The sequence below is a fragment of the Papilio xuthus genome, unplaced genomic scaffold (assembly GCF_000836235.2).
Source record: "Papilio xuthus unplaced genomic scaffold, Pxut_1.1 DF826961.1, whole genome shotgun sequence".
Taxonomy (NCBI): domain Eukaryota; kingdom Metazoa; phylum Arthropoda; class Insecta; order Lepidoptera; family Papilionidae; genus Papilio; species Papilio xuthus.
Genome location: NW_013531688.1, coordinates 5051254 through 5073749, shown reverse-complemented (window position 1 = coordinate 5073749; position 22496 = coordinate 5051254). Strand labels below are relative to the sequence as shown.

General features: G+C 35.0%; 4 protein-coding genes across 4 annotated transcripts in view; 2 read left to right on the top strand and 2 right to left on the bottom strand.

Moving 5' to 3' along the window:
* The first annotated feature begins 2453 nt into the window (after positions 1-2453).
* Sirt2 (NAD-dependent deacetylase sirtuin 2 homolog) lies at positions 2454-6594 on the top strand. The gene is made up of 7 exons (XM_013315624.1): positions 2454-2620; positions 2705-2947; positions 3337-3543; positions 4364-4513; positions 4995-5187; positions 5585-5768; positions 6306-6594. The coding sequence occupies exons 1-7, from the start codon at positions 2506-2508 to the stop codon at positions 6429-6431; spliced, it is 1218 nt and encodes a 405-aa protein (XP_013171078.1). The 5' UTR covers positions 2454-2505; the 3' UTR covers positions 6432-6594.
* A 2687-nt stretch (positions 6595-9281) lies between these two features.
* On the bottom strand, positions 9282-11881 carry spn-A (RAD51 recombinase homolog spn-A). Its single transcript, XM_013315108.1, has 6 exons — positions 11657-11881; positions 11384-11583; positions 10826-10973; positions 10256-10464; positions 10044-10173; positions 9282-9579 (listed from the first exon to the last, which is right to left on the bottom strand). Exons 1-6 carry the CDS (start codon positions 11738-11740, stop codon positions 9334-9336), a joined length of 1017 nt encoding a protein of 338 aa, XP_013170562.1. The 5' UTR covers positions 11741-11881; the 3' UTR covers positions 9282-9333.
* A 273-nt stretch (positions 11882-12154) lies between these two features.
* Positions 12155-14643, top strand: LOC106120160 (kelch-like protein 8). The gene is made up of 4 exons (XM_013315388.1): positions 12155-12422; positions 12513-13522; positions 13595-13941; positions 14318-14643. The coding sequence occupies exons 1-4, from the start codon at positions 12285-12287 to the stop codon at positions 14560-14562; spliced, it is 1740 nt and encodes a 579-aa protein (XP_013170842.1). The 5' UTR covers positions 12155-12284; the 3' UTR covers positions 14563-14643.
* A 1064-nt stretch (positions 14644-15707) lies between these two features.
* Positions 15708-22496, bottom strand: part of LOC106120157 (unc-112-related protein) — a 38438-nt gene continuing 31649 nt past the window's right edge. The window contains exons 2-11 of the mRNA XM_013315385.1: positions 21661-21896; positions 21214-21452; positions 20882-21105; positions 20589-20802; positions 20139-20341; positions 19328-19466; positions 18475-18573; positions 17800-18024; positions 17142-17378; positions 15708-16666 (exon numbers count right to left, since the gene is read on the bottom strand). Of these exons, the coding sequence (XP_013170839.1) occupies positions 16466-16666; positions 17142-17378; positions 17800-18024; positions 18475-18573; positions 19328-19466; positions 20139-20341; positions 20589-20802; positions 20882-21105; positions 21214-21452; positions 21661-21896 (2017 nt within the window). The 3' untranslated portion in view covers positions 15708-16465. The remainder of the gene's footprint in view (positions 16667-17141; positions 17379-17799; positions 18025-18474; positions 18574-19327; positions 19467-20138; positions 20342-20588; positions 20803-20881; positions 21106-21213; positions 21453-21660; positions 21897-22496) is intronic.

Genomic DNA, 22496 nt, shown 5'->3' with positions numbered 1-22496 from the left:
TTTTATATCATAAGGTGGAAAACGGGCGAGCGGCCACCTAAAATCGCTGAAATAGCGAAGTGACCGTTGCCTATAGACATACGCAATTGCGTATGCGTTGCCCACCTTTAATCGACGGAGGAGAGGATGCACAGAAAGAAAATATTTTCCCTTTCCATGCATCCTCTCATCCGGAAAGTCCACTTCCACTTTCCATCCTTTCCTTTTATGAAAAAGGGTGGGAAGGGAAAGAGGACTAAATTAGGCCTCCGGGACGCACACTCAGCAGACGAAACGCGAAATTGCTTCCACTTGACGCCTGTCTTCTGTGTGGTCGTGGTATTTCACCGGGCGACCTGGGCCAATTCGTGCGAAGATGTTAAAGCGGGCTCTACCATTGTTAAATTCTTCGTCATTATTACGTTTAGCAAATGATCTTTCGGGCAATATAAGTATTCGGAGGGCGATGTTACAAAAGACGTCACTAAGGTGCGCTAAAATGCCGTCTCTTTGACATAATTGTAACATAGACTGGGATTTTGTTTTTTGTTTATTGTTAGCGAAGCAAATAACTTTAATATACACCTATACACATCAACATTTATATAAATTATTTTATTAAATTTTAAATCTAGACAGATTTAGTAACATTATTGAAAATTTGCAATAAAATTGACCTACCATGGTCAAGATTGTTGCTACACCGTGTGTAGGTGTGTGAAGGTTATAGCTTATATTATGCTCTGTTTCAGAAAAGCTGCTTCTTTTATATCCAATTGGCACAAAAAATGCACAAGGCCTTGACAGAGAGTTTCAGGACTCTTTGTACTGTCCAGAATGTTATCCAGATTGCGAATTTACAAGGCACGACATCAAATCATCCAAAATCAACTACCATAACAAAAAAATGAAACACTCTAAATTATTTTATAAGTGAGTATTTCATACCACTAATCCAAATACGAAATAAAGAAATATTTTTACGAAATTTCACGGTATTACGAAATTATGGATACTTCGGTGTCACTCAATTAGTAGCCTGTGTGTTTTTGCAGACTATGTTCTACATCTATGCCAAAATTCCTTAAGATCCGTTTAGCCGTTCCAGAGATATCTTTTAACAAACATCAATCCATCTGTACATTTATAATATTAATAAGATGTATACTTCTATTCGCAGTGGTGACCTAAGTACCTTAAATGTAACGAATAAATGTTTTGTCTCCATATATCAATCCTCGTCCCATGGGACCTTGAATCGCTTGGACGCGGTACGGTATTGGTATGAACTAGTTAGTAAGTAAACAAAGTTTTTCGTCCACTATTTCGTCTATGACACAAAGATTTTTTTGTATTTCGCCATAAAACAAATTGACAGCATTAAATTTTAATAAAACCATCTTTTATTTCATAAGCGATGGTTCTCCTAACTCTTTTAGTGTCATCACGTCCTAATAATTCACATTAGTACGTGAAAGTTATTATGGTAGTACTGTGGGCCTAGTACGAGTATTTGTTGTATAACAATCGCATCGTCAAAATTAGTATGAGATTTTTAGTTTTCTTTACGTCCGATAGGGGCGCTGCACGAATTTTAATCGTCGTTGACGGTACGATGGCGATTGTCACACTGAACATTAACAGGTTAAAACTAGATAAATAGGATTTCTATTTAGAATTTTACATTACTTTCCTTGCAGGTAGCGTCGGTGGTGTTGCTGGAATTTTATTAGGCATATCTGCAATCAGCGTATATGAAGTTCTTTATTTTTTTGTGTTTAAATTCCTAATTTTACTTATAAAGATATATTTGAAGAGGATACAATACTCTTAAAGACTAAAAATTGTAATAGCAATAAGCAAGTCAGTAAAGTTTTTTTTTCATTTTTATAATATGGAATTTATAATTTTACGTCTTCTAAGTGTTTAGTGTACTATGTTATTGTTTGCAATTTGTATCATAGGTTGAAGCAGAGCCATCTGCTACCATGTTGCTAAATAGAAAATTAATATGAAGTTAGTATTAAGATATAAAGAGTCACTAAACTCTTTCAAACCCATAATAAAGGTTCCATTTTTAAAGGCTTTAGGTTAAGATGCAGTAGTCAATACCAAAACAAAGTTTTGAGTTCTTGACCATAACTTCAGCTTAATCAATGTAGGAATCGATTTTAAACTTGCATTAACGATTATTAAATCGATTTGAAATCAATGAAAACTTAAAATTAGATTTACTAATTGTTAAAACATTTGTATCTATAAATATTATACGTATTTATATAACGCCGTTATTATTAGTAATTAATATGTACTAAAGTTAATACTATTGTTATATTCCACTTGTAATATTAAAAACATACTAAACTCAACAATAGCATATACAATGGTAAATATCAAAGAGTATATATATTATGATTAATTTAATAATTACTTTAAAAATGGTTACATAATTTGTAAGATTCGTTATAATACGCATTTGATGCAAGTGCGTATTTAGTAAAAATTTTTCCATAGCTATTTCCGAGAATGTGCGTCATTTATCTGTCAAAAAGTCCGTGGCAGGTTTGGACAAAGATTCAGAGTCGCAATTTGCGATATTTATCAAAAATGTCCGCCAATTCACCGCCAGGAAAAAGTGACGGTAAGGAATTGTAAAATCTGTGTTATATTTATGTTTTGTATGAATAACATTTTCAAATATTTATTACATTGTATTTGTACACAGAACCTGCAGTTGACAACATCCCGCCAAATGCATTCGAAAGCTTAGGTTCTAGACTTCGCGATTTAGATGTGGATTCAATTCGTCGTTATTTAGCATCAAAACTAGGCTTCTATGAGCCCTCGGAACCTCCAATACCGACAGAACAAGTATTGGAAGAAGTGTCTTTAGACGGAATTGTGAAATGGATCAAGAGTGAAAAATGCAAAAATATAATAACACTGTCAGGTGCAGGAATCTCTACTTGTAAGTAATCTATTGTGATTAAAACAAATAACAAATCAAAAAAGAAAAGCTTAAGACAATTTCACAATGTTTTTGTACTAAAATGTATACAATATATTTACGTTACATACAGTACTATTTTAAACTGATATATAAACACGGCTAAACACTCACGTACATTCGTCCGGTGGCGGCACCGACTAGTTTCGAGCCCATCGGGGGCAGTTCATCAGGATGAGTGGTACTGGTATTATTTCGCGGACCCGGAGTGTTTAGCCGTGTTTATATATCAGTTTAGTATAATGTCTCACGAAAGTTTGAATAATTTAGTACTCTTTTCTTTATGTAAAACATTTCTATACAAGAGTAGACTTTTACTCTTTTTTTTTAATAAAACTTGTGTATTTCAGCGGCTGGAATTCCCGACTTCCGAAGTCCTGAAACAGGCTTATACCACAATCTTCAAAAGTACAATCTTCCGGAGCCTCAAGCTATATTTGATATAAGCTTCTTCAGAGATAATCCTAAGCCATTCTTCACATTGGCCAAAGAACTTTATCCGGGAAGCTTCAAACCAACAATTTCACATTATTTCATCAGACTTTTACATGAAAAAGGTAACATTTTATATCTTAAATCCATTTATTGCAGGAAAAACGTTAAATTTGAATGTAATTAAGAAAAGTAACTACTTTAAAACAGAATTAGTCCAATTTTCAGACACTGTTGTGGTATATCTCAATTAAAATTCCAAATTCCAAAGGTAATTTGTAAATTATTTAGAAAATAAGTATTTTAATCAAATTATTTCATGCCCTCACTATTATATATTGAGTATGCATTTGTACCAATATAAATGTGTTCCTCTGACATTCTTACGGTGAATGAAAACATAATCCAACCTGCACACACAAGGAATTCAAAGATATGTAAAGCCAATCAACCCACATTGAGCCAGCATGACATTTTCTATGACCTATACTCCTTGAGCAGGTCCTGGGTTCGAATCCCGCCATGTACCAATGTGTTTTTCGATTTCCGATTTACAAATGTACATTTAACCGACGTTCTTACGGTGAAGGAAAACATCGTAATGCAACCTGCACATGTCTGAGAAGAAATTCAAAGATATGTGTGAAGTCAACCAACCCGCACTTGGCCAGTATGGTAGACTATGGCCTAATCACCCTTAACTTAGGGTAGGCTCCGAGTCCCTCAGTGGGGACGTATAGTGAGCTGGTAATGATGAATGATGATACTCCTTGCCTAAGCTTCTCTCTGTAGGGACATATATGAACTGATGATAGTTAATGTGGAAGTATGAGTGAACGGATGTATGTTACTAAATAAATCAACTTCCTTTCAACGAATTTTCAACATAAAAACATGAAATAGATTAAATCAATATTTCCAAGCTGATTTAAGAATAATTTTCAGGATTACTGCTCCGTCATTACACTCAAAACATTGACACATTGGAGAGAGTTGCCGGGTTACCGGAGGAAAAGATTGTTGAAGCACATGGAACATTCTACACTTCGCACTGTTTAAATTGTAGGAAAGAATACTCTTTGGAATATGTTAAAGGTATGTTTATGTTTTCAGATTCAAAGTGTTGTGAAATAAAAAATTGTAAAAGTAAAGGCAATTACATTGACCTATTGCTTAATTATTTCAAACAGCAGTAAACACAAAAAAAATCAGTTTAAACCACTTATCTGCAACAAAATACAATATTGTATTCAATATAATAAAGTTACAGTATAATTTTATACATAGACTGTCTTATTACAGTCTTTTTATGACCAAAAAAGTCTTGGAGATGATTTTAATAACATTATATAGAAAAGGAAAAGACTTCAGTGTATTTTGTTGTATTCAACTATTATAACAAAATTTGTATATAAATTGTTTCTGTATTACTTACAAATAACAAAATAAAAGTGGAAGAATAAGTTAACACTTTCACTACCTCTAACTTGCCTCACAAGACCTCTCATAGTAGTATTGAATGTGTTAACGAACATACTGCTGTCAATTTTTTTTAATCATTAATTTAATTTTCCAGAAATAATTTTTGCGGACCAAATACCGATATGTACGGAATGTCCGGGCATCATCAAGCCTGATATTGTATTCTTTGGTGAAAGCCTGCCGGACAGGTTCCAGAATTGTCTCAGGGAAGACTTCCAGCAGTGTGACATGCTCATTATCATGGGATCATCCCTTGAAGTACAACCATTTGCATCTCTCATTGATATGTAAGTATTATATAGGTAGCTTGAAGTGAATGAACTTGTACTTAATGGTGTTTCATCGTAAAACCTACAGTCATTTGAACATTTCCTATGTATTGAGTGGAATAGTAACCAATAAGATGCAGCTTTCAAATCTATGTGGCAAAAAAAATGTTGGTTGAGTGGTACACAACCAATAGCTTTTTACTGTTATGCTGTCGTTTACAAATCTTATTGCTATCTAATTATTCAGCAGTTATTTCGTAAAAAGAAGCACAGTTTGTCTAGTTGCCAGAAACAAGGCGTTTTTTCTGGAAGTGGAACACCGCAAAATTCTTGGAATACTCTAGTTATAGAGTAAATAGCAGTTTGTCTATGGTTAAGTGTTTGGACTGGTAGATATAAATGGTCAATTGTATAGGGTGCCGGAATGGTGCCCTCGCTTGCTGATCAACCGCGAGAAGGCAGGCGAGCGCTCCCCGTTGCTGCGGCTGTGTGGTCTAGCGGGCGGTCTTCAGTTGGACGAGCACGCGGTGCGAGATGTCGCCCTCCTCGGGGACTGTGACCACGGCTGCAGGGATCTGGCCCAGCGTCTTGGATGGGGGGTCAGTCATAAAACTATTAACAAACTTGTCAGATTCATAACATGGCTGTGATTTGCCCCAGCAAAAGACTCAGCAAGATGTACATTAAACAAATTTATTTACAAACTAGATGTCGCTCCCGACTTCGTCCGCGCGAAATTAAAGAAAAATAAATAAATACCCCATGTATTCTTCCTGACTATGTTCTATATGTATGCCAAATTTCATCTAGATCCGTTCAGCCGTTCTGGAGACACCTTAGAACATACATCCATCCAATCATCCAATCATTCGCATTTACGAGTACAATATTAGTAAGAGTGACGAGTTTTTAGTTAATTTGTAAAAGTGACATTGGTGGGTTATTTTCAATATAATATTACTTGTTTCTAATTTTTTTTAGTACTCTTTAAAGGTGCCTCTCCATTTAATGGAGGTTGGCCGTTAGCTTAGTGAACAGTTTGTTTAGTTACAAAAAGCTTATTCACACTTTCGATTATTTAGAATTCTACATATCAATACAAATGTCGATTCCTAAAATAATATTTCAATTTCCAGGAGGAACTACACGCTTTAGTGACTGTAGAACATGAACGTTTGGAGCGGGAAGTGGGCATGAGTCCACAAATGACCATCCCGGAGACTGTGGATGCTGCTGGGACCAGCGCTGAAACACAACTGTAAGCACAATATTATATATTTCAAAAAAGATTGTGCACAAACCTACGTGACGTCATAGCTTGACACAAAAAAAAACTTAATTTAAAAAATAATATGATTCCTATGGCACTCAGAGAAAGCCAAGGATATCCGTTTGGTGATTACAATGAAATTAACATACACGCGATAAAACATTGCCCTTTTGTTAAAATTTTAATTTTATTTTCTGAGTTTGAGTTCAGTTTTTTCAAACTTGCATTTTTCTAGTTAACTTTGACAGATCAAAGTTTGACTTGCACAATCTTGTTTGAAACACATTGTAATTATTGACTATTGCTGTATGTAACTGCAAACTCATAATTGTTAAAAAATAATAAAAAAATCTCCATACATGGATGATTAAATATAAAAAATAAATAAAACCTAACATTTTAAGAGCTGTTTAAAATCTTACTGCCAATGGCAGATTCTTAGTCGTAAAAATCTGGGTCATAATAAATTTATTCAAATTTTTTATTAAGTAATGGTGTCAATAGAAGTCTTGTATATAGTTTTTTTCCTTTGAAAGCATTTTATTACGTACTTATATTTCAAAAATTAATTCATCATATAGTAAAGTTATATTTTATGGTAAAGATCGATAAAGTTATCTGACCTGGTGACAATAAGTCCAACAAAATTATGACAACTCACTAGCGCCCCCCTCTTAATGTCAAAAAGGGCCACAAGATCTTTACCAGCCATTTATATCCAATTGTGAATTAGTATTGTAATAATTAACTGACAATTAGCATTCTAGAGTGCTAAAATAACAGACCAGTTTTGACAGATGTGAAAAAATTGGACGCTCAAAAGCCCGATTCCAAAGTTACATAAAAAAAAACATGTTTTATGTCAATGATTTGACAACTGCTACTGTCAAAACGTCTGTCATCTAACAAGTACAGTTTTAGGTTAGGTGTAGTTTTATGCATTTCGTGTAAAATACAATGAGAAAAGGCAACGCATTTCAAATATAGCATTAGATTTTTTTATAATTAAATTGAAAAAATCAATAAAAAAATTATATTAGCATATAGTTTTTTATAATGGCAATAATTGTCTATTACAATGAGCTTGTCCATAGTCGAATGTATAAAGGTAACTGACTTCTATAAATGGATAGGCGATTGCTTGGAAATTACAGCTTTAACTTCATTCCGATTTAAACGCTCTTCTTGATGTTACGTGACAGTTAATTCTATCTATATTATTATTTCGAAGCCAAACCACCAGCGCTATTGGCGCAAAAATGGCGAATATCAAAAAGGCACAAAAACTACGTCTCATAGCCAGTCCATCTATAGAGATCAGTCATAAGGATATTTTGTTAATATAAGCCGCAACAGTAATCATTTAAAAACTCCAATTATTAAGGCTTTCAAAATATTCCTATAATAATATATTCCTAAAAAATAAAACAAACACTCTAATTATTTATAGTAGTGTCTCGTAAATAGTTTTATGGGAGTTATTTATTGTAATTTAGTATTTAGTGCTGGCAGACATTTTCATATGCGTGCAGTAATGCCTCGGTGAGGGCACTATTCGAGCCCTCTGACAAATTGCACACATTTCAATTGGTCTTATATCTGGCCATTTTTTGAATAATCACCAATTCTGTACCTGTTTTCATACTCTTAATAATATATATTTTTTATTTGCTGGTAAAATTTCATACATTTTTCATATAAAAACTAATTCAAATATTTAAAAAAACCTTAAATTATGAAATTAAATTTACATCTATAAAAACAAGTCTTTCTAAGATATGGATTTTCTGTTGCCAAAATATTCATACATACAAAATTGTATGGAAGATAATATTCTCTTCTATAAAATTAAGCTGAAATATTTTGCAGTGAAACCAACTGTCATATTGATGCATTCTTTATTCCTACTTTTAAATCTAAATACGAAAAAAAAATGATGTTTTGAAGTACAATTATTTATTGCTTGTTAAAAATAATTATCAATTATTGAATTGGTTCTTAAGTAAAAATAGATTGATATCGTTTATTTATTTTAATTTTGAAGTTAACCATTTTTTATTCTAAAATATAATAATTATAACTGTCAACTTATAATATCAATAATTTATGAAATATTATTCCAACCTAAAAAATGAAAAAGAAAATAGTAGAAAATTAACAATAAAATATTGAATGTTGTTTTCATTAATTAGTATTTAAGACTCTAAGTAACAATTTTATTAATTTAAACATTTGCAAGTTACGAAATAATTGTCAAAAAATTAAATAAATAATTTTCTCTTAAGTCTTAAATACTGAATGAAATCAAAGACTGAAATGAAAAGCAATGCTAACACCCCGGATGCCTTTAAATATATATTCCATAAATACATATATTTATGTATTGTAAATTATAAAATCATATATAAATCGTAATTGTTAAGGTGATCCTGGATTTTATTTAAGATTATTTATAATTTTACTCTATAAAAGGGATTTTTTAGTGTTGAAGTGCTTAAATTAGCGAGTTAATAAAATGATTTTTTGCCTATGTTGTTTCTTTTTCTTATGCTGAATAATCCAGTGTTTGACCACGATCTCGACATAGTATACCCAAGCAGTTAATTATCATAGTATATATAGTTTTTGATTTGTTTATGTAAATTTCAGTACATTAGATTATAAAATACTAGCTGTAACCCGCGGAATTAAAAAATAACTTAAGTAGCCTGTGTGTTCTTGCCCACTGTTCTACATCTATGCCAAATTACAGCAAGATCCCCCTTCCGGAGATATTTTCAAACATCCATCCATCTAAACATTGCATTTTTATTACTAAATTGTAATGAAAAATAAAAGTTAATCAATATTAAAATATACACTTTTATTAAAAGCCAGCTTTACAAATATTAAATTCATTCTTTAGCATCTGTTATTCCTTCCGTACTAATTGCAAACATTGCCTCCGTCTCCGGCAGACATGGGCTGTCATATATTTTACACACTCTGTTATCTCCTCGACCCTTCCTCAGGTACAAACGTGTGGTGGATGCGTGAGCTATAATGTGGCCACCAATTGGTTTCTTTGTGTCAGCATTGAAGACACCCACAGCGTCAACTTGAGCGACTACTTGGTTGGTTATTATTACCGCTACACCAAACTAGAAAATAAAATATAATTTTTGTTAGTAAAACATTGTTGAACAGTTTTAAATTCGACAGGATTTGTGTTTTACTTTCTGCGTGGGATTAAAAAAAACTGTATAGCTTCCTGAGAGTGAAAATATATTTCAAATTGGTCCAGTAGTTATGAAGTCTATTCAATGCAAATAATTAAATCTTTTAACTTTTAAATTTTAGCAGATGAGAAAAACATATTAATTAATATGTTCTTATGAAATTATTTCTGGCTATTTCTTAAAAATTTGCCCTAATAAAAAACATTATTATATCTAAGAGGTAAAAAAACGCTAATTCTCAAAAAACAAATTGATTTTTAGACAACATGATTTTTATATTACTATAGCTTAATAATTAAAAAAGGCTCATTCGGTGTAATCCTGCGAGTTTCCTTTGACACAAAAATCGTAGTGGCATTGAAAGTTTTATAGTTAAAAGACTCTACCTCATCAGCGAGTCGCAGCAACATCCTCATAAAGCGACCAAGATGTAACTGCCTAGAGTTCAGCTCTCCTCTGCCAGAGTAGTCTGTTCTATACAAAGCTGTTGCACTGTCAACTATCAGTAATGAATATCTGAAAAAAAAACAATGTTATTAATACAATATCCAAATTATAGTAAGAGTAAGATAGTAGACATAATATAAAGATCTCTTACCTGGATTCAGCCATCATAGCACAGGCCTGTACTAGAAGTTGGGTCTGATGGTCAGTATTGTAGGCGCGCGCGTAAGCGACGTTGTCTAGCACAGCCGCACCCTCCATACCATAGCGCTGCGCTACCGCCAGCAGCCGCTCAGGGCGGAATGTGCCCTCCGTGTCTATGTACATACATTTACCCTCACCACCAGACTGTTCGATTGGTAACTGAAATAAAAAAGTTTGTACACACCAGAGAGAAATACTCTATTTATTACTGCTTTGCAAATATATTCTTGTCTGAATATCAAATGGCCCAGGTAAGGTAGACCCTCCCAGATGTTGCTGGAGGGATGAGTTGGAGAAGACAAAGGACCACAAAAGGTAGTTACTCTTAGTAAGTGTTGTGTCAAATTTTAAAAGACTAATAAAGTCAAGGTCAATAACTAATTCTAAAAGGAAACATTAAAGTCAATGTATGTTAGGAATGACTTTAACTAAGATTGTTAGAGCTACTACAACAAAATGTATGTAAAAAAATAACATTTAAAATAGATATGATGGTAAAATGCCTTAGAATTGAATATACCTGACAGGTCACTGCTAATGTGTGACATAATTGTGTTTTTCCTGTTCGGAATTCACCAAAAATTTCAGTGATAGAACCTGTCTCTATTCCTCCGCCCAACAATCTATCCAATTCTTTTGATCCTGTTGTTAATTGAATAATTTCAGCTCTGGAAAATAACTTTTATACTTCATATAAAGTCTTTAATAATAGAGATGTTAAATGTAATAACTTTAAAACATACTTAAAGAAATATAACAAAAAATAAGACTACCTCACATTCAATTTTTTCATTAGTCTTATCTAAAGATTCATCTCTTTTAAAAGTGTAAAGTTATTATAAATTATTGCTTTTTTACTTGTGTAGCATCTTTAATTGGTAATTGTTAAGTTTGTACACTGCACTCTTTTATCATTAAAAACTAAGACCCTAATATTTCTCAATAAAATATCATAAATCTCAACACAAGATAATAATAATCTTCTAACATCAGAAAACTCCTTAGGTGAGTCATGTTTATTTTTAAGATTTACATCTTGAATTCAAACACTGAAATCATGTCTAAACAAGTTTGGTACCTCTTCTGGTGAAATTCTGTTGCAGTTGTGAAGCCCATAGGAACCAACTTAGAAGCTTCCAATAGTATTTTATCCGCTTTTGCTTCAGATATTCCTTTTATTGTTATTAACCATTTTTTCGGAGCATACGCAACAGATTCCACAGTATGATATCCTGCTTCCTCTAACTTCTTTATATCACCCGAGGTTATTCCATTACCCTGAATAGGAATAAACTTAGCTATTTAACTGATTTCATTAATAATTAATTAAAAGCATTAAAATTGATATCACTTCTAGTTTACTAATAAGTTGGGGTCCACAGTCGTCCAAATCTTCGTCAACAGACGCAGTTACAGCGGATGCTGTGGCTGTCATGTCTTATCATTTATTAATAACTTATTTTTAAGAATTATATATATTTTACTATACGTCACTCGATATCTTCTTTTCTCTTGATTATTTGAAACAGAATTCATAAACACAAGCACATCTCTTTGTAATTTACAAACTGTCAAAGTCAAAGTTAAGAAAAATAAAAATAGAAGTTGAAGTTTCACTTTTCCCGCTTTTCTATCCTTTGCAGATTATACCCATCAACCGCACCAAAACTTTGAAAAACCATTGTTATTAAATACAAAAGAAAATAAAAAAACTTACTACTGTACCCGTTGTTTTTAATTGGATTTTAAGTAAAGAAAAATTTTGTTTGTTTATTCTTCAAGGAATAAAATACTTAACAAGTTCACAAATATTTTGTCTGTGCCACTGTGACTTTGCTAACCTGACATTTACCAGCTGTTCGGTGACGTTTTTTTAGCGGCAAAAAAAATCTAAAATGAAACTGTGCTATTGCTCGATTTGAAGTCGGTCTCTTATTTAAATATTCTAAATATATACTATAGTTTATATTTTCTTGATAATGGAGGAAATTTCACTTTTAATTCGTGGAGAAGAGTTTATAGTGAAAAAAGGGATATTGTGTGAATATAGTGATTATTTTAAGGCAATGTTCAGTGGAAATTATATAGAAAAAGAGAAAAGCCAAATTGTTATAGATGTATGAACCTCATTTTAATATTTATCTATAAAATGTAATATAAGAAATAGTTTTGCTGTAATTATTGTTAATTTAGTTATTAACTTGCAGGTCTTACAGCCAAATATAATGCAAATTATTCTTCAGTACATGAACATTGGTTTAATAGACTTATCAGATCATTCACATCAAATAATTGGTGAAATAGCGATGGCTGCTAATTTCCTACAAATATCAGAACTTATAAAACAGATTGAATACACATTGGATATACAATTATCTGTTACCAACTGGATTGATACAATGACGATTGCTGAAAATGCTTCTTATTTAAAACTGGAAGAACATGCAGTTGCATTTGGTCTTTTATCATTTAAAACAATGAAGCCAAGGTTTATATCATCAATAACAAAATTATTCTGGTACCTATCACATCCATATTTAGACGCAGAAAGTGAATTAGATGTGTTTAAATTTGGTCTAGATTGGGTACTGAATAATGAAACTGGAGCAGATGCTATCATGATTGTACTAGGAAGCCTAGATCTAAGTAGGTTATCATTTAGTGATTTATTAGAAATTAAATCATTACTGACAGATTATAACAGTAGTCTGCCAGCTAAAGTAATTGATGGTTTGGTCTCTTTACACAAAAAATGTGGAGAACTATCACCACAGATAATATCTGAACAAAAGGAATTCCTATATGAAACATGTACAAAAAGAGTTTACGATGAAATATATAATTTGGTTAATGAAAGTAAGCATCGTAAGTTAAAGTTTACGCTATCTCTTCCGATGACAATCAAACAACCATTAGCAGATGAATCTCCGCATTATATGTACACATATACTTTAGGAGCTGGATTTGACAAGTGGTTGGAATTGGTTGAGAAAAATTTATGGGGTTGGAATGTAGCGTCTTACAATGGTACGAAACTTGTTATTGTCTGTGGTGAGTACGGTAAAGGCACTGGTACGTTTATGAGAGATGTAAAAGAATATGACACATTGAGAAGAGAATGGAATAGACACGGAGTACAACTGCCACAAAGAAGGCACGGTAGTGTTGCCGTTTTAGGTGACTCTTTGTACATTATCGGAGGTGTCGGTGGGTTTAGGTTAGTAATATTATCAAGAAACAAATCAACATAGGTTGAATTATTATTTTTAATATAGCTTTTACTTTTCAGGGTAGTATTAGATACAGCAATAATATATAATATGAGAGAAAAGACTTTTAGGAGCATCGCTAAATTACCTGATGCGATACAAAATCCGGCTATTTGTTGTCATGACAACCATATATATACAGCAGGTCACAAACACATATACAGACATGTAGAAACAGATGATAAAGACCAGTGGGAATTAGTTGCTAGTGTTAGTTTCCGAGTTAAATGCATGGTGTCCCACAAAGGGTACATATACTGTACACAAAGTTACTTTAATGAACTCTACAGATTTAGGCCATCGGTGGACAATGAATTGCAACCTCTTACTGGATTTTACTATATACCTACAGTTTTATGTAATTTAGGTGAGTACCAATTTTTAACATTTTTATTAATCCTTTTATTTCTAAGCTAACATTATTCAATCTAAGTTACAAAAGCAAACAATTCTAACATAAAGCAGCAAAGATTTTTATATTATTAGGTAGCAAACAAGTTATCCGCCATCTCAATTCGTCAAAATGGCGAAGCGACCGCTTACCATAGACATCTGCAATTGCAAATGCATTGCCCACCTTTAATTGACAGAGGAGATCCACTAAAAGAGATTATTTACCCTCCTATGCTTCCTCTCCTCCATTAGGAAGGGAAAGAAGACTTAATTTACCAAAACCCATATAATTTTGTCAGGACTTTACGAGAAAAAATGTTCATTTCTGATGTAAACCATTTAACTTTTAGGTGGACGACTATTAGCATTCACTGAAAATAATAAACTATTCAAACACACCGATGTTTTATCTTTAGAAGAGTATAGGGAAAATTCAGAGTGTCCCGAAGTTGTGTACACACAGACAGACGCACCGATGACAATAAATGAAACAGCAGGATACTGTGCGTTGGTTATGGATACACCTCCGTTATGCAAATCTGTGTCATCATACCATATGCAATATTTGACTAAATATCCCGATTGTGGAGACTGAGTTTTGTACTTTGTGTGAATGTTTTTAATATTTAAGTATTATATTTATGCAACAAAAATTATGTTTAATTACTATTTGAAATTAAGCATTCTAAATAAACAAAGAAAAGTTTGCGTTTTTACGGCGAAGGAAAACATAGTGATGCAACCTGCAAATATCTGAGAAATTCAAAGATATGTGTGAAGTCAACCGACCCGCTAGCTTGGTTGACTATGGCCTAATCGCCCTTAACTTAAGGTAGGCTCCGAGCCCCTCGGTGGAGACGTATAGTAAGCTGATGATGATGATGATTATGAAATAATCAAAAGTTTTATCTTTTCTTACATGTAGATTGTAGGATAGTAAAGTTGTATGTAATTTGAACATAAAACTTATGCTCAAGAGACTTTCTACAAACACTTTATTGAAGTAAGAAATTCAAATGCAATAACAATAAATTAAAAAGAAAAAAACATTTGTTATTAATTTACATTTATTTCGACATTCATTTACAAACATACAACTTTTTTTTTTATTAAAAAATGTACCATACATTTTGTACAATTCCATAGGGCGTATAATTTTGTTAATACTTATACAAACTACATTCAAATAAAAACAGCATTTCATGCGATCTCAATGAGACTAGTGAGTCACCACAATGCTATATTCACACGAGGGTAGCACAGTCAGAGCAGTAAACTCAGTATTGCAGTGATAATGGTGTATTGAAACAATACTACGTTACTATTGTCCTCGTGTGAAATTAGCATAAAAGAATCTTTACATTTGAAGGTTATACGAAAATAGAAGCGATATAAAAACTATAATCCAAATAAACTCTTCAACACTGGTGTTATGTAACTTATTTTTAATGTTATTTACAATATATAAAATCTTAGCATTTGTTTAGACCCTTTATTTATTTTAGTATGTGTTTATAAAAACCCAATTATAAGTACTAAGGGTGGCATTAATAGAAATTCGACCAAAAGTCTCAGTTAAAATTCACTTTAACTATGTCAAATTTAATCTGTTTGTGTAATTTTCTTTAAAAAAACCAAGTTATTTTACATTTAGAGTGCACAATAAAAAAGGTTATAGAAAGTTTCTAGCAATTTTTGAAAATTTTTCTTTATTTAAAGATGGCTAAAAAAAAAAGAAAAGTATAGCACAGATTTTTTACACATACTTAAACAAACAAGTCTAGATATTTTATCTTATGTTATTTCTGTAACATTAAAGCACCAAAGAGAACCTGAAATGTAGATTTTATAAAATATTGTTGCGTTTCATGAAGGCACTTTGAGAGACGAATTTTATTTATTTTTTCCTGGTCGCAATAATACAGTTAAAAATCACTTTATAAATACTAACAGAATAATAGCGTAAATAAACTTATATAACTAGTATTTATGTATCTATATTTTGTATAAATCTATTAAAAAGCTCATTTTTATCGCATTTTACTTAATCTATTTTTTTTTAAATTGACTTTCAAATATAAGGCGATGTAATAAGCAATTTGGATATTTTTTTGTGTGGCAATTATATATTTGGCATTTACAAGTTTCGTGAAATAGATAAAATGTTGGAAGCACTACTTTAATATCTAAAAATTAATGTGATTTTAAAAGGAAAATTGCTTAAATCTTTAACCAATAGATGGCGTTGTTTCAAATGTCAATAAAATTTTTTTTTTGAACTTTTCAGCAGTTTCTATTTAAGTTTGGTGCTGACGTTTTTTTTGGAATTACACTTCATGTCAATATAACTTAATTAACAAAAATATTTTATATTTCATAGACAATATAGATTTAAAAAAAAAATTAAATTAATATAAAAGTTAAAGGCACAATGAGAGTCCAGTATATTACTGGAAATTCTCTATTCAACATTACATTTTGTTATATATTTTATAATTTTACGTCCAACCTCCGGTCAGTTTGTGGAATAATTCCTCGTCTAGTGTTTGATTCGCGTCTTTTGATCGCATTGAGAGGAAAATGTAACCTCCAATGAACTCGTGAACAACTTTACAATCCGCAGACTGCACGGAGAAAATTATGTTGCCTTCTTCAAATTGCACCATCATGTGTTTTATTTCCCAGTTCACATTCCACGCCTGTGAATTTAAAAAACATATTTACCACTAGTAGTTGTCCGTGCGGAATAAAAAAAAATAGTAGTCTATGTCTAGGTAAATCTTATCGAGATCCATACAGCCGTTCTGGAGATACCTTCTAACAAACATTCATCCATACATCTAAACTTTCACATTTATAGTATTATATAAAATATATAGTACAGATAAAAGACTTTATTAACAACAAGAGCTACTTAAAGAGTGGAAATATTTCCGAAGTACATCTCTTCCTCTGTCAAATCCTCTTCCTCTTTCCTTCCTATCCTTATACGAAGATGGAAAGGGGATTAAAATTATTTAAGCGAAATAAACTTGGTTGTTTGCCACATTTTCCAAAAAAAATTAGACGAATTGGATAAAAAATATCCTTCATTTAAAATCGTCTAAAATAACAGTAAAAATAATGTCATGGGCGTTTTATATATAAGTTTGTATGAATGTGTATGAAGCTGACCTTCATGGTGCTGTACCGCCAGGTCTTGATGTGGTCCCCGGTGTTGGGGTCGAGGCGCATGATGCGGTTGTTGGCGATGCTGATCACCTCGTCCTTGCGATGTCCCATGAAGCGCACCACGAACAGCGTCTGCCCGTACTCCGCCAGGTTCTGCCACGTCTTTATGTACTGCAGCTTCGCCTCCAGCAACGGAAGCTCCTTCACGTTCGCGTGACTCTCCAGCACGCGCTGTGTGAACTGGAACATTGTTTAAAACTATATGACTAGCTGTCGCCCGCGACTTTGTCCGTGCGGATTTAAAAAAAATAATTTGGCTTGGCTTAAGATCCGTGAAGCCGTTTTGGAGATACCTTCTAACATCCATCCATGCAACCAACCATTCATACATACAAACATTTTCATTTATAATATTAGTAAGATTACGCCGTGGAACTGGACCACTGCGGTTAGACGAAATGCATTCGCTTCAAGGTCATTCCAAAGCGAACTACTAAAATGAACAGACAATAACTTTCGACAAGTCACGTGATTGTCGCATAATTTCATTTATTTTTGAAATTCGTTATGGAATCGCTTCAACGCGAATGCACTTTGTTTAACCCCATTAGATTGCCTTCAAAATGTTGAGTCGGTGTTTTGATGAATGTTATGTAGTTACCTTTCCCTTGAGTTTCTTGAGGTATCTGGGTGCGAGGTAGTTCTCGGGCAGCAGATGATGCAGGTGGGGGAGAGCGCGGGGCGGGGGCGCGGCGCCGGGCTGCGGTCGCTGCAGACGGAGCAGCGCGCGCACGCTCGCCGCCTCCTGCAGGAACGCCGCGTCCGCCAGCGAGCGCCCGCGCGCGCCCAGCCGGCACGCTGACACCCACTTCGCGTACTGCTCCTCCTGCACACACACACCACACCACACAACTCTCACACCAACTCTCCACTCATTCGTTTATCAACTTCTATTAGCAGGACCGGTTTTAGTAATTCCTGCGCCCTGGATAACAGATAGAGTATCTTAGGGAGCACCTCTTTATATCCGACTGTGGCGCCTGCATTGCCCCTTTATGCCCGGTGTTCTAAGATGGTCGTAAAATTTTAATTCGATTATAATACGATGACGATTTTCATAAATATTCGTGCTCTGCCACTGTTCTGATCGATCGGTCAATATGTACAAACATGTAAAGTTTCTAGTAGCATTAGCTTTGAAAAGTAATTCCGTGTTTTAATAAGTGTTTACCGAAAAAATAACGTGTGGAATTGTAGAACCAAAATATACCAACTATACCATGTAACTAAAAAATATATGAATAAAAACTTAAAATGTAATAAACCCTATACTTACATCATCACATTTGAGCCACATCTCGTTCATGGCGTCCTCCGCCGGCACCTCCAGCTTGATGCTGTAACGACCCGAGGCGGGGTGCGCGTCTGGTGTCACCTGCACGAAACAAATTTGACTTATACTATGGATGGATGGATGGATGGATGGATGGATGGATGGATGGATGGATGGATGGATGGATGGATGGAGAGACGGACGGACGGACGGACGGATGGATGGATGTATGGATGGCTGTATGGATGGATGGATGGATGTATGGATGTATGGATGGATGGATGGATGTATGGATGGATGGATGGATGGATGTATGGATGGATGTATGGATGGATGTATGGATGTATGGATGGATGGATGGATGTATGGATGTATGGATGGATGGATGGATGTATGGATGTATGGATGTATGTATGTATGGATGGATGGATGGATGGATGTATGGATGGATGGATGTATGGATGTATGGATGGATGGATGGATGTATGGATGAATGGATGGATGGATGGATGGATGTATGGATCTATGGATGTATGGATCTATGGATGTATGGATGGATGTATGTATGTATGTATGTATGTATGAATGTATCTCCAGAATGGAACATATAGAACATAGTCTGGAAGAACACATGGGCTACTAATTATGGTTTTTTTCTTCCGCGCGGACGGAGTCGCGGGCGCCAGCATGATATACTATAAAAGAAAATCCTGAAAATCTATGAGCAAGATTTCAACGGCACTGCCCTTTTATGCCCCCAGACTAGCACATGTTGGGGGAGGGGAGTTTAACAGAGTGAGTGTGTGTCTATCGCCCTGGGCAGGCGCCCTGACTGGCGATATAGGGTAGAGCATACCTCAGCTCCGCGCAGCTCGACAGCGTAGGATGGTGGGTCTCCGCGCGCCGCCGCCTCGCTGGAGGAGTGGATACGCAGCACGCCGTCACGACACGACACCCAGCCGCGCTTGTATGCCTTCAGAGTAAACCGCTTCGGCCTACAAAATTACATCCTTCATATAAAACATGTAGTACTACACGGATTTAGGGGTTACGGTATTTCACACGAAAAAAATATCAGATATCAGATCTAAAAAAAGGGTTTTTACACAGACAGACGGACGGACAACAAAATGATTCTATAAAGGTACCGTTTTGTTTCGAGGAACGGAACCCTAAAGACAATAACATGTTAATCACGTAAAAATAAATTAAATTGTTACGTTGAGAAAAAAAAAGATATTAACACAAAACTTTTTTTTTGTATTTATTAATTAAAAAAATACGGATCTACAATAGTTAGTACATTGATACAATTTTTACTATTGTGTACCAAAAATAACAACTTTAAATACAGGGGAGGGTTGAAGTCTTACGCGATCAAACAGCGTTCGTTGTTACACTTGCTTGTAGAGGCCGACATGGCGAACGGAGCAAGAATGCAAAACAAATGCAAAAGAATCAATACAAATATAAAAGTTTTATATAAAAAACATACATATATATATGTCTGAGTAACGTCTGTACGTGTGTACTTATAAGCTGTTAAAAAAATCGAATGTTATGGCCCTAAAATTTATTCAAGATTGTCCCGGTGTGGCAGACTACATAACTCTAGAAATTGTTGCCGAAACTATGAGTTTTCAGTGTACAGAAACATTTTTCGTTACCTGAGATACTTGAGGTTGTCAGCGAGCTCTGGCACGTGCGTGATGTCCTGTCTTGCAGGCGGGCCGCCCTCCAGCTGTTGCTGCAGCTGACTGAGAGCCGCGTCTATGTCGTCTTCCGGCGCGCCCTCCGCACCAGCATCGCCCACCGCACCGTCAGCAGCCTCCGCGCTGCCACCCGCCAGCGTCTGCAGCTCGATTTGTAACTGCAATATACAAAGTTGGAGTTGAAACTACAGGAAATATTAGGATCAAAATAAACATGGAAGATACGGGGAATATCACGTGTTTTTCTTGTCGTTTATTCATAACTACTTTTTATCTGAAATAATTGTAGATCCGACTCGAAGGACCAAAAAATTTCACCATTATAAAGAAAATTCAAACTATAGTTAAGATTACAAGTAGAATAACTTTGAAAATTTGTAACATTTATAAAGAGTAGTATTGTACCTGTAGAGCTGCGAAAAGAAGCATCTCCTCCTCAGTGCAGTGCACCTCCTGATTGAGGATCTGCCAACGGGCCTGCTGGTAGAGCTGGTTGAGACGCGCCGCGTCCTGCGGCCTCGCAGTCAAGTCGAAGAACGAATAGAACTTGAAGCGCAGCTGCAGCGTGTCCCACTCGCGTACGTACTGTTCCATTATAGACAACGACGAGTCCAGCCATCTACAAACAATGTTATTCACATTAGCTGATCTAATTTCTTCGTGATCCGTTCAACGAAGATCCGATTATTTAAGCTTACCCGACATTCATCCTGGCGCGTTCCATAAGCGATTTGGGAGTGAGTAAAGATTCTCGTGACTGTGAGTCTGGCTCTAGCGGAGAGTCAGCGAGGGAAAGATCGCTGAGACCATCCAGAGCGTCAAGGGAGGAGGCGCGCGGTGGGGTGCCGCAGTAGCCACCATCGCTGGAGCCATCGCTCTGCGTGCTGTAGATGTGACCGCCGTAGCGACGGATGGTGCCATTCTGTAAAAGGAGGAACACAAAACATAAGCACGATTGAATCGACCGGACAACTTTCCCACATAAGATATACAAACTTAAAGCATTTGGAATAAAACTTGGGGTTCTTACATGATTTGAAGCGACAGGCGTAGCTGACAGGGATCTGGGTGGTGGCGGCGTGGCGGGGCAGGGCCCGTTGGAGCGGTCCAGGCTGTTGGAGGAGCCGCGCGTCGCCGCTATGAACGTGTTGGTGTCCGGCGGCTGCGTGGACTTTATTTTCTTCGCCTCCTTCAAGTTCTGGTAGTTCTGCTTCAAGTGTGAGGGCTCGAGGGGATAGTATAGAGACAGTTCTTCTGGATGCCTTATACCTAAAAAACAAAAAGTGGGTCACATCACCATGAACCAACGACCCACAATTAAAAATGTTTTTCAGAAAAGATGAACCTCGAATTGAGTTCATGTTTATTCTTTTCTTCTCCCTATCCCACTTCTCTTCTTCACCAGCAAAAGCCTGACAAATGTCTCCCTTTCCACCACTAAAAATTCTTACTAGTTATATTACAGTGTTGTTCTTACCGAGATTCTTGCATAGCTGTACGACAGCACTGAAGGTGTCAATAGAGAAATCTATCTTGCAGTCGATGTATCTCAGATCGGGCAGCTGTATACGAAGCGGCTTGTGCATGGGTGTGAAATGCAGCGCGGCGTCCGCGTGCACGCCGTACTGGTCGAGTGTGTGCTTTGGCCGAGACAGCCATTTGTTGCGCGTCGGCCACCACAACGCGTGATCTGACCAATCCTTTTTGAAATCTGTAACAGATAATGTATGTTAGATATTTCTAAAATAAATGATAAGAACAATTGATAATAGTAATTTTCCAAAAAAAAAAAACATTTTTGTAGATCGACCAGGTATTGGACTACATACGATGCTAAATATGTAGGTAGACAGAGATTTCAAACATAATATAGACAATGGAAGTATATGCCATAATTTTTATCTCATTAATTGTGTTCATCTAAAATAAAGTTGTCCAAAAGCGAAACACGTCCTTTTTAACATACTCGAACAAGTAAAAAAGTAACATAAGACGATTAAAAAACCAAGATATCCCGTTTCATTTCCGTTACAAAAACGAAAACGCAAAAACATCAGAGCGGTGACGTCAGCAGTGTGAAGAAATCTTTGTTACAATTTTTTTTTATAAATACAGCACCGAGGGGATTGAAACTCGGTATATCTTGAGCGCGTACATTCCCTTTCGGGTCATGACCCGAAATGACTCAATGGGGCATTGCCAGACTAAAGTATTCTAATATCGTCTAATTATTTGGGTGAGCTCATTGCTCCTAAATCTATGTACCAACGTTATCTATGACGTCAGTAGCCAAACTTACACTTATGAGGTACG

Coding starts and splice junctions, on each gene's coding strand:
- Sirt2 (XM_013315624.1), top strand. CDS start 2,506: ATGTGCGTCATTTATCTGTCAAAAAGTCCGTGGCAGGTTTGGACAAAG. Junction 5,188..5,584: donor TTTGCATCTCTCATTGATAT/GTAAGTATTATA, acceptor TCAATTGTATAG/GGTGCCGGAATGGTGCCCTC. Junction 5,769..6,305: donor CCCAGCGTCTTGGATGGGGG/GTCAGTCATAAA, acceptor TTCAATTTCCAG/GAGGAACTACACGCTTTAGT.
- spn-A (XM_013315108.1), bottom strand. CDS start 11,740: ATGACAGCCACAGCATCCGCTGTAACTGCGTCTGTTGACGAAGATTTG. Junction 10,974..11,383: donor ACAGAATTTCACCAGAAGAG/GTACCAAACTTG, acceptor GTTATTTTCCAG/AGCTGAAATTATTCAATTAA. Junction 9,580..10,043: donor TGCTGCGACTCGCTGATGAG/GTAGAGTCTTTT, acceptor TTTATTTTCTAG/TTTGGTGTAGCGGTAATAAT.
- LOC106120160 (XM_013315388.1), top strand. CDS start 12,285: ATGGAGGAAATTTCACTTTTAATTCGTGGAGAAGAGTTTATAGTGAAA. Junction 12,423..12,512: donor AAAGCCAAATTGTTATAGAT/GTATGAACCTCA, acceptor ATTAACTTGCAG/GTCTTACAGCCAAATATAAT. Junction 13,942..14,317: donor TACAGTTTTATGTAATTTAG/GTGAGTACCAAT, acceptor TTTAACTTTTAG/GTGGACGACTATTAGCATTC.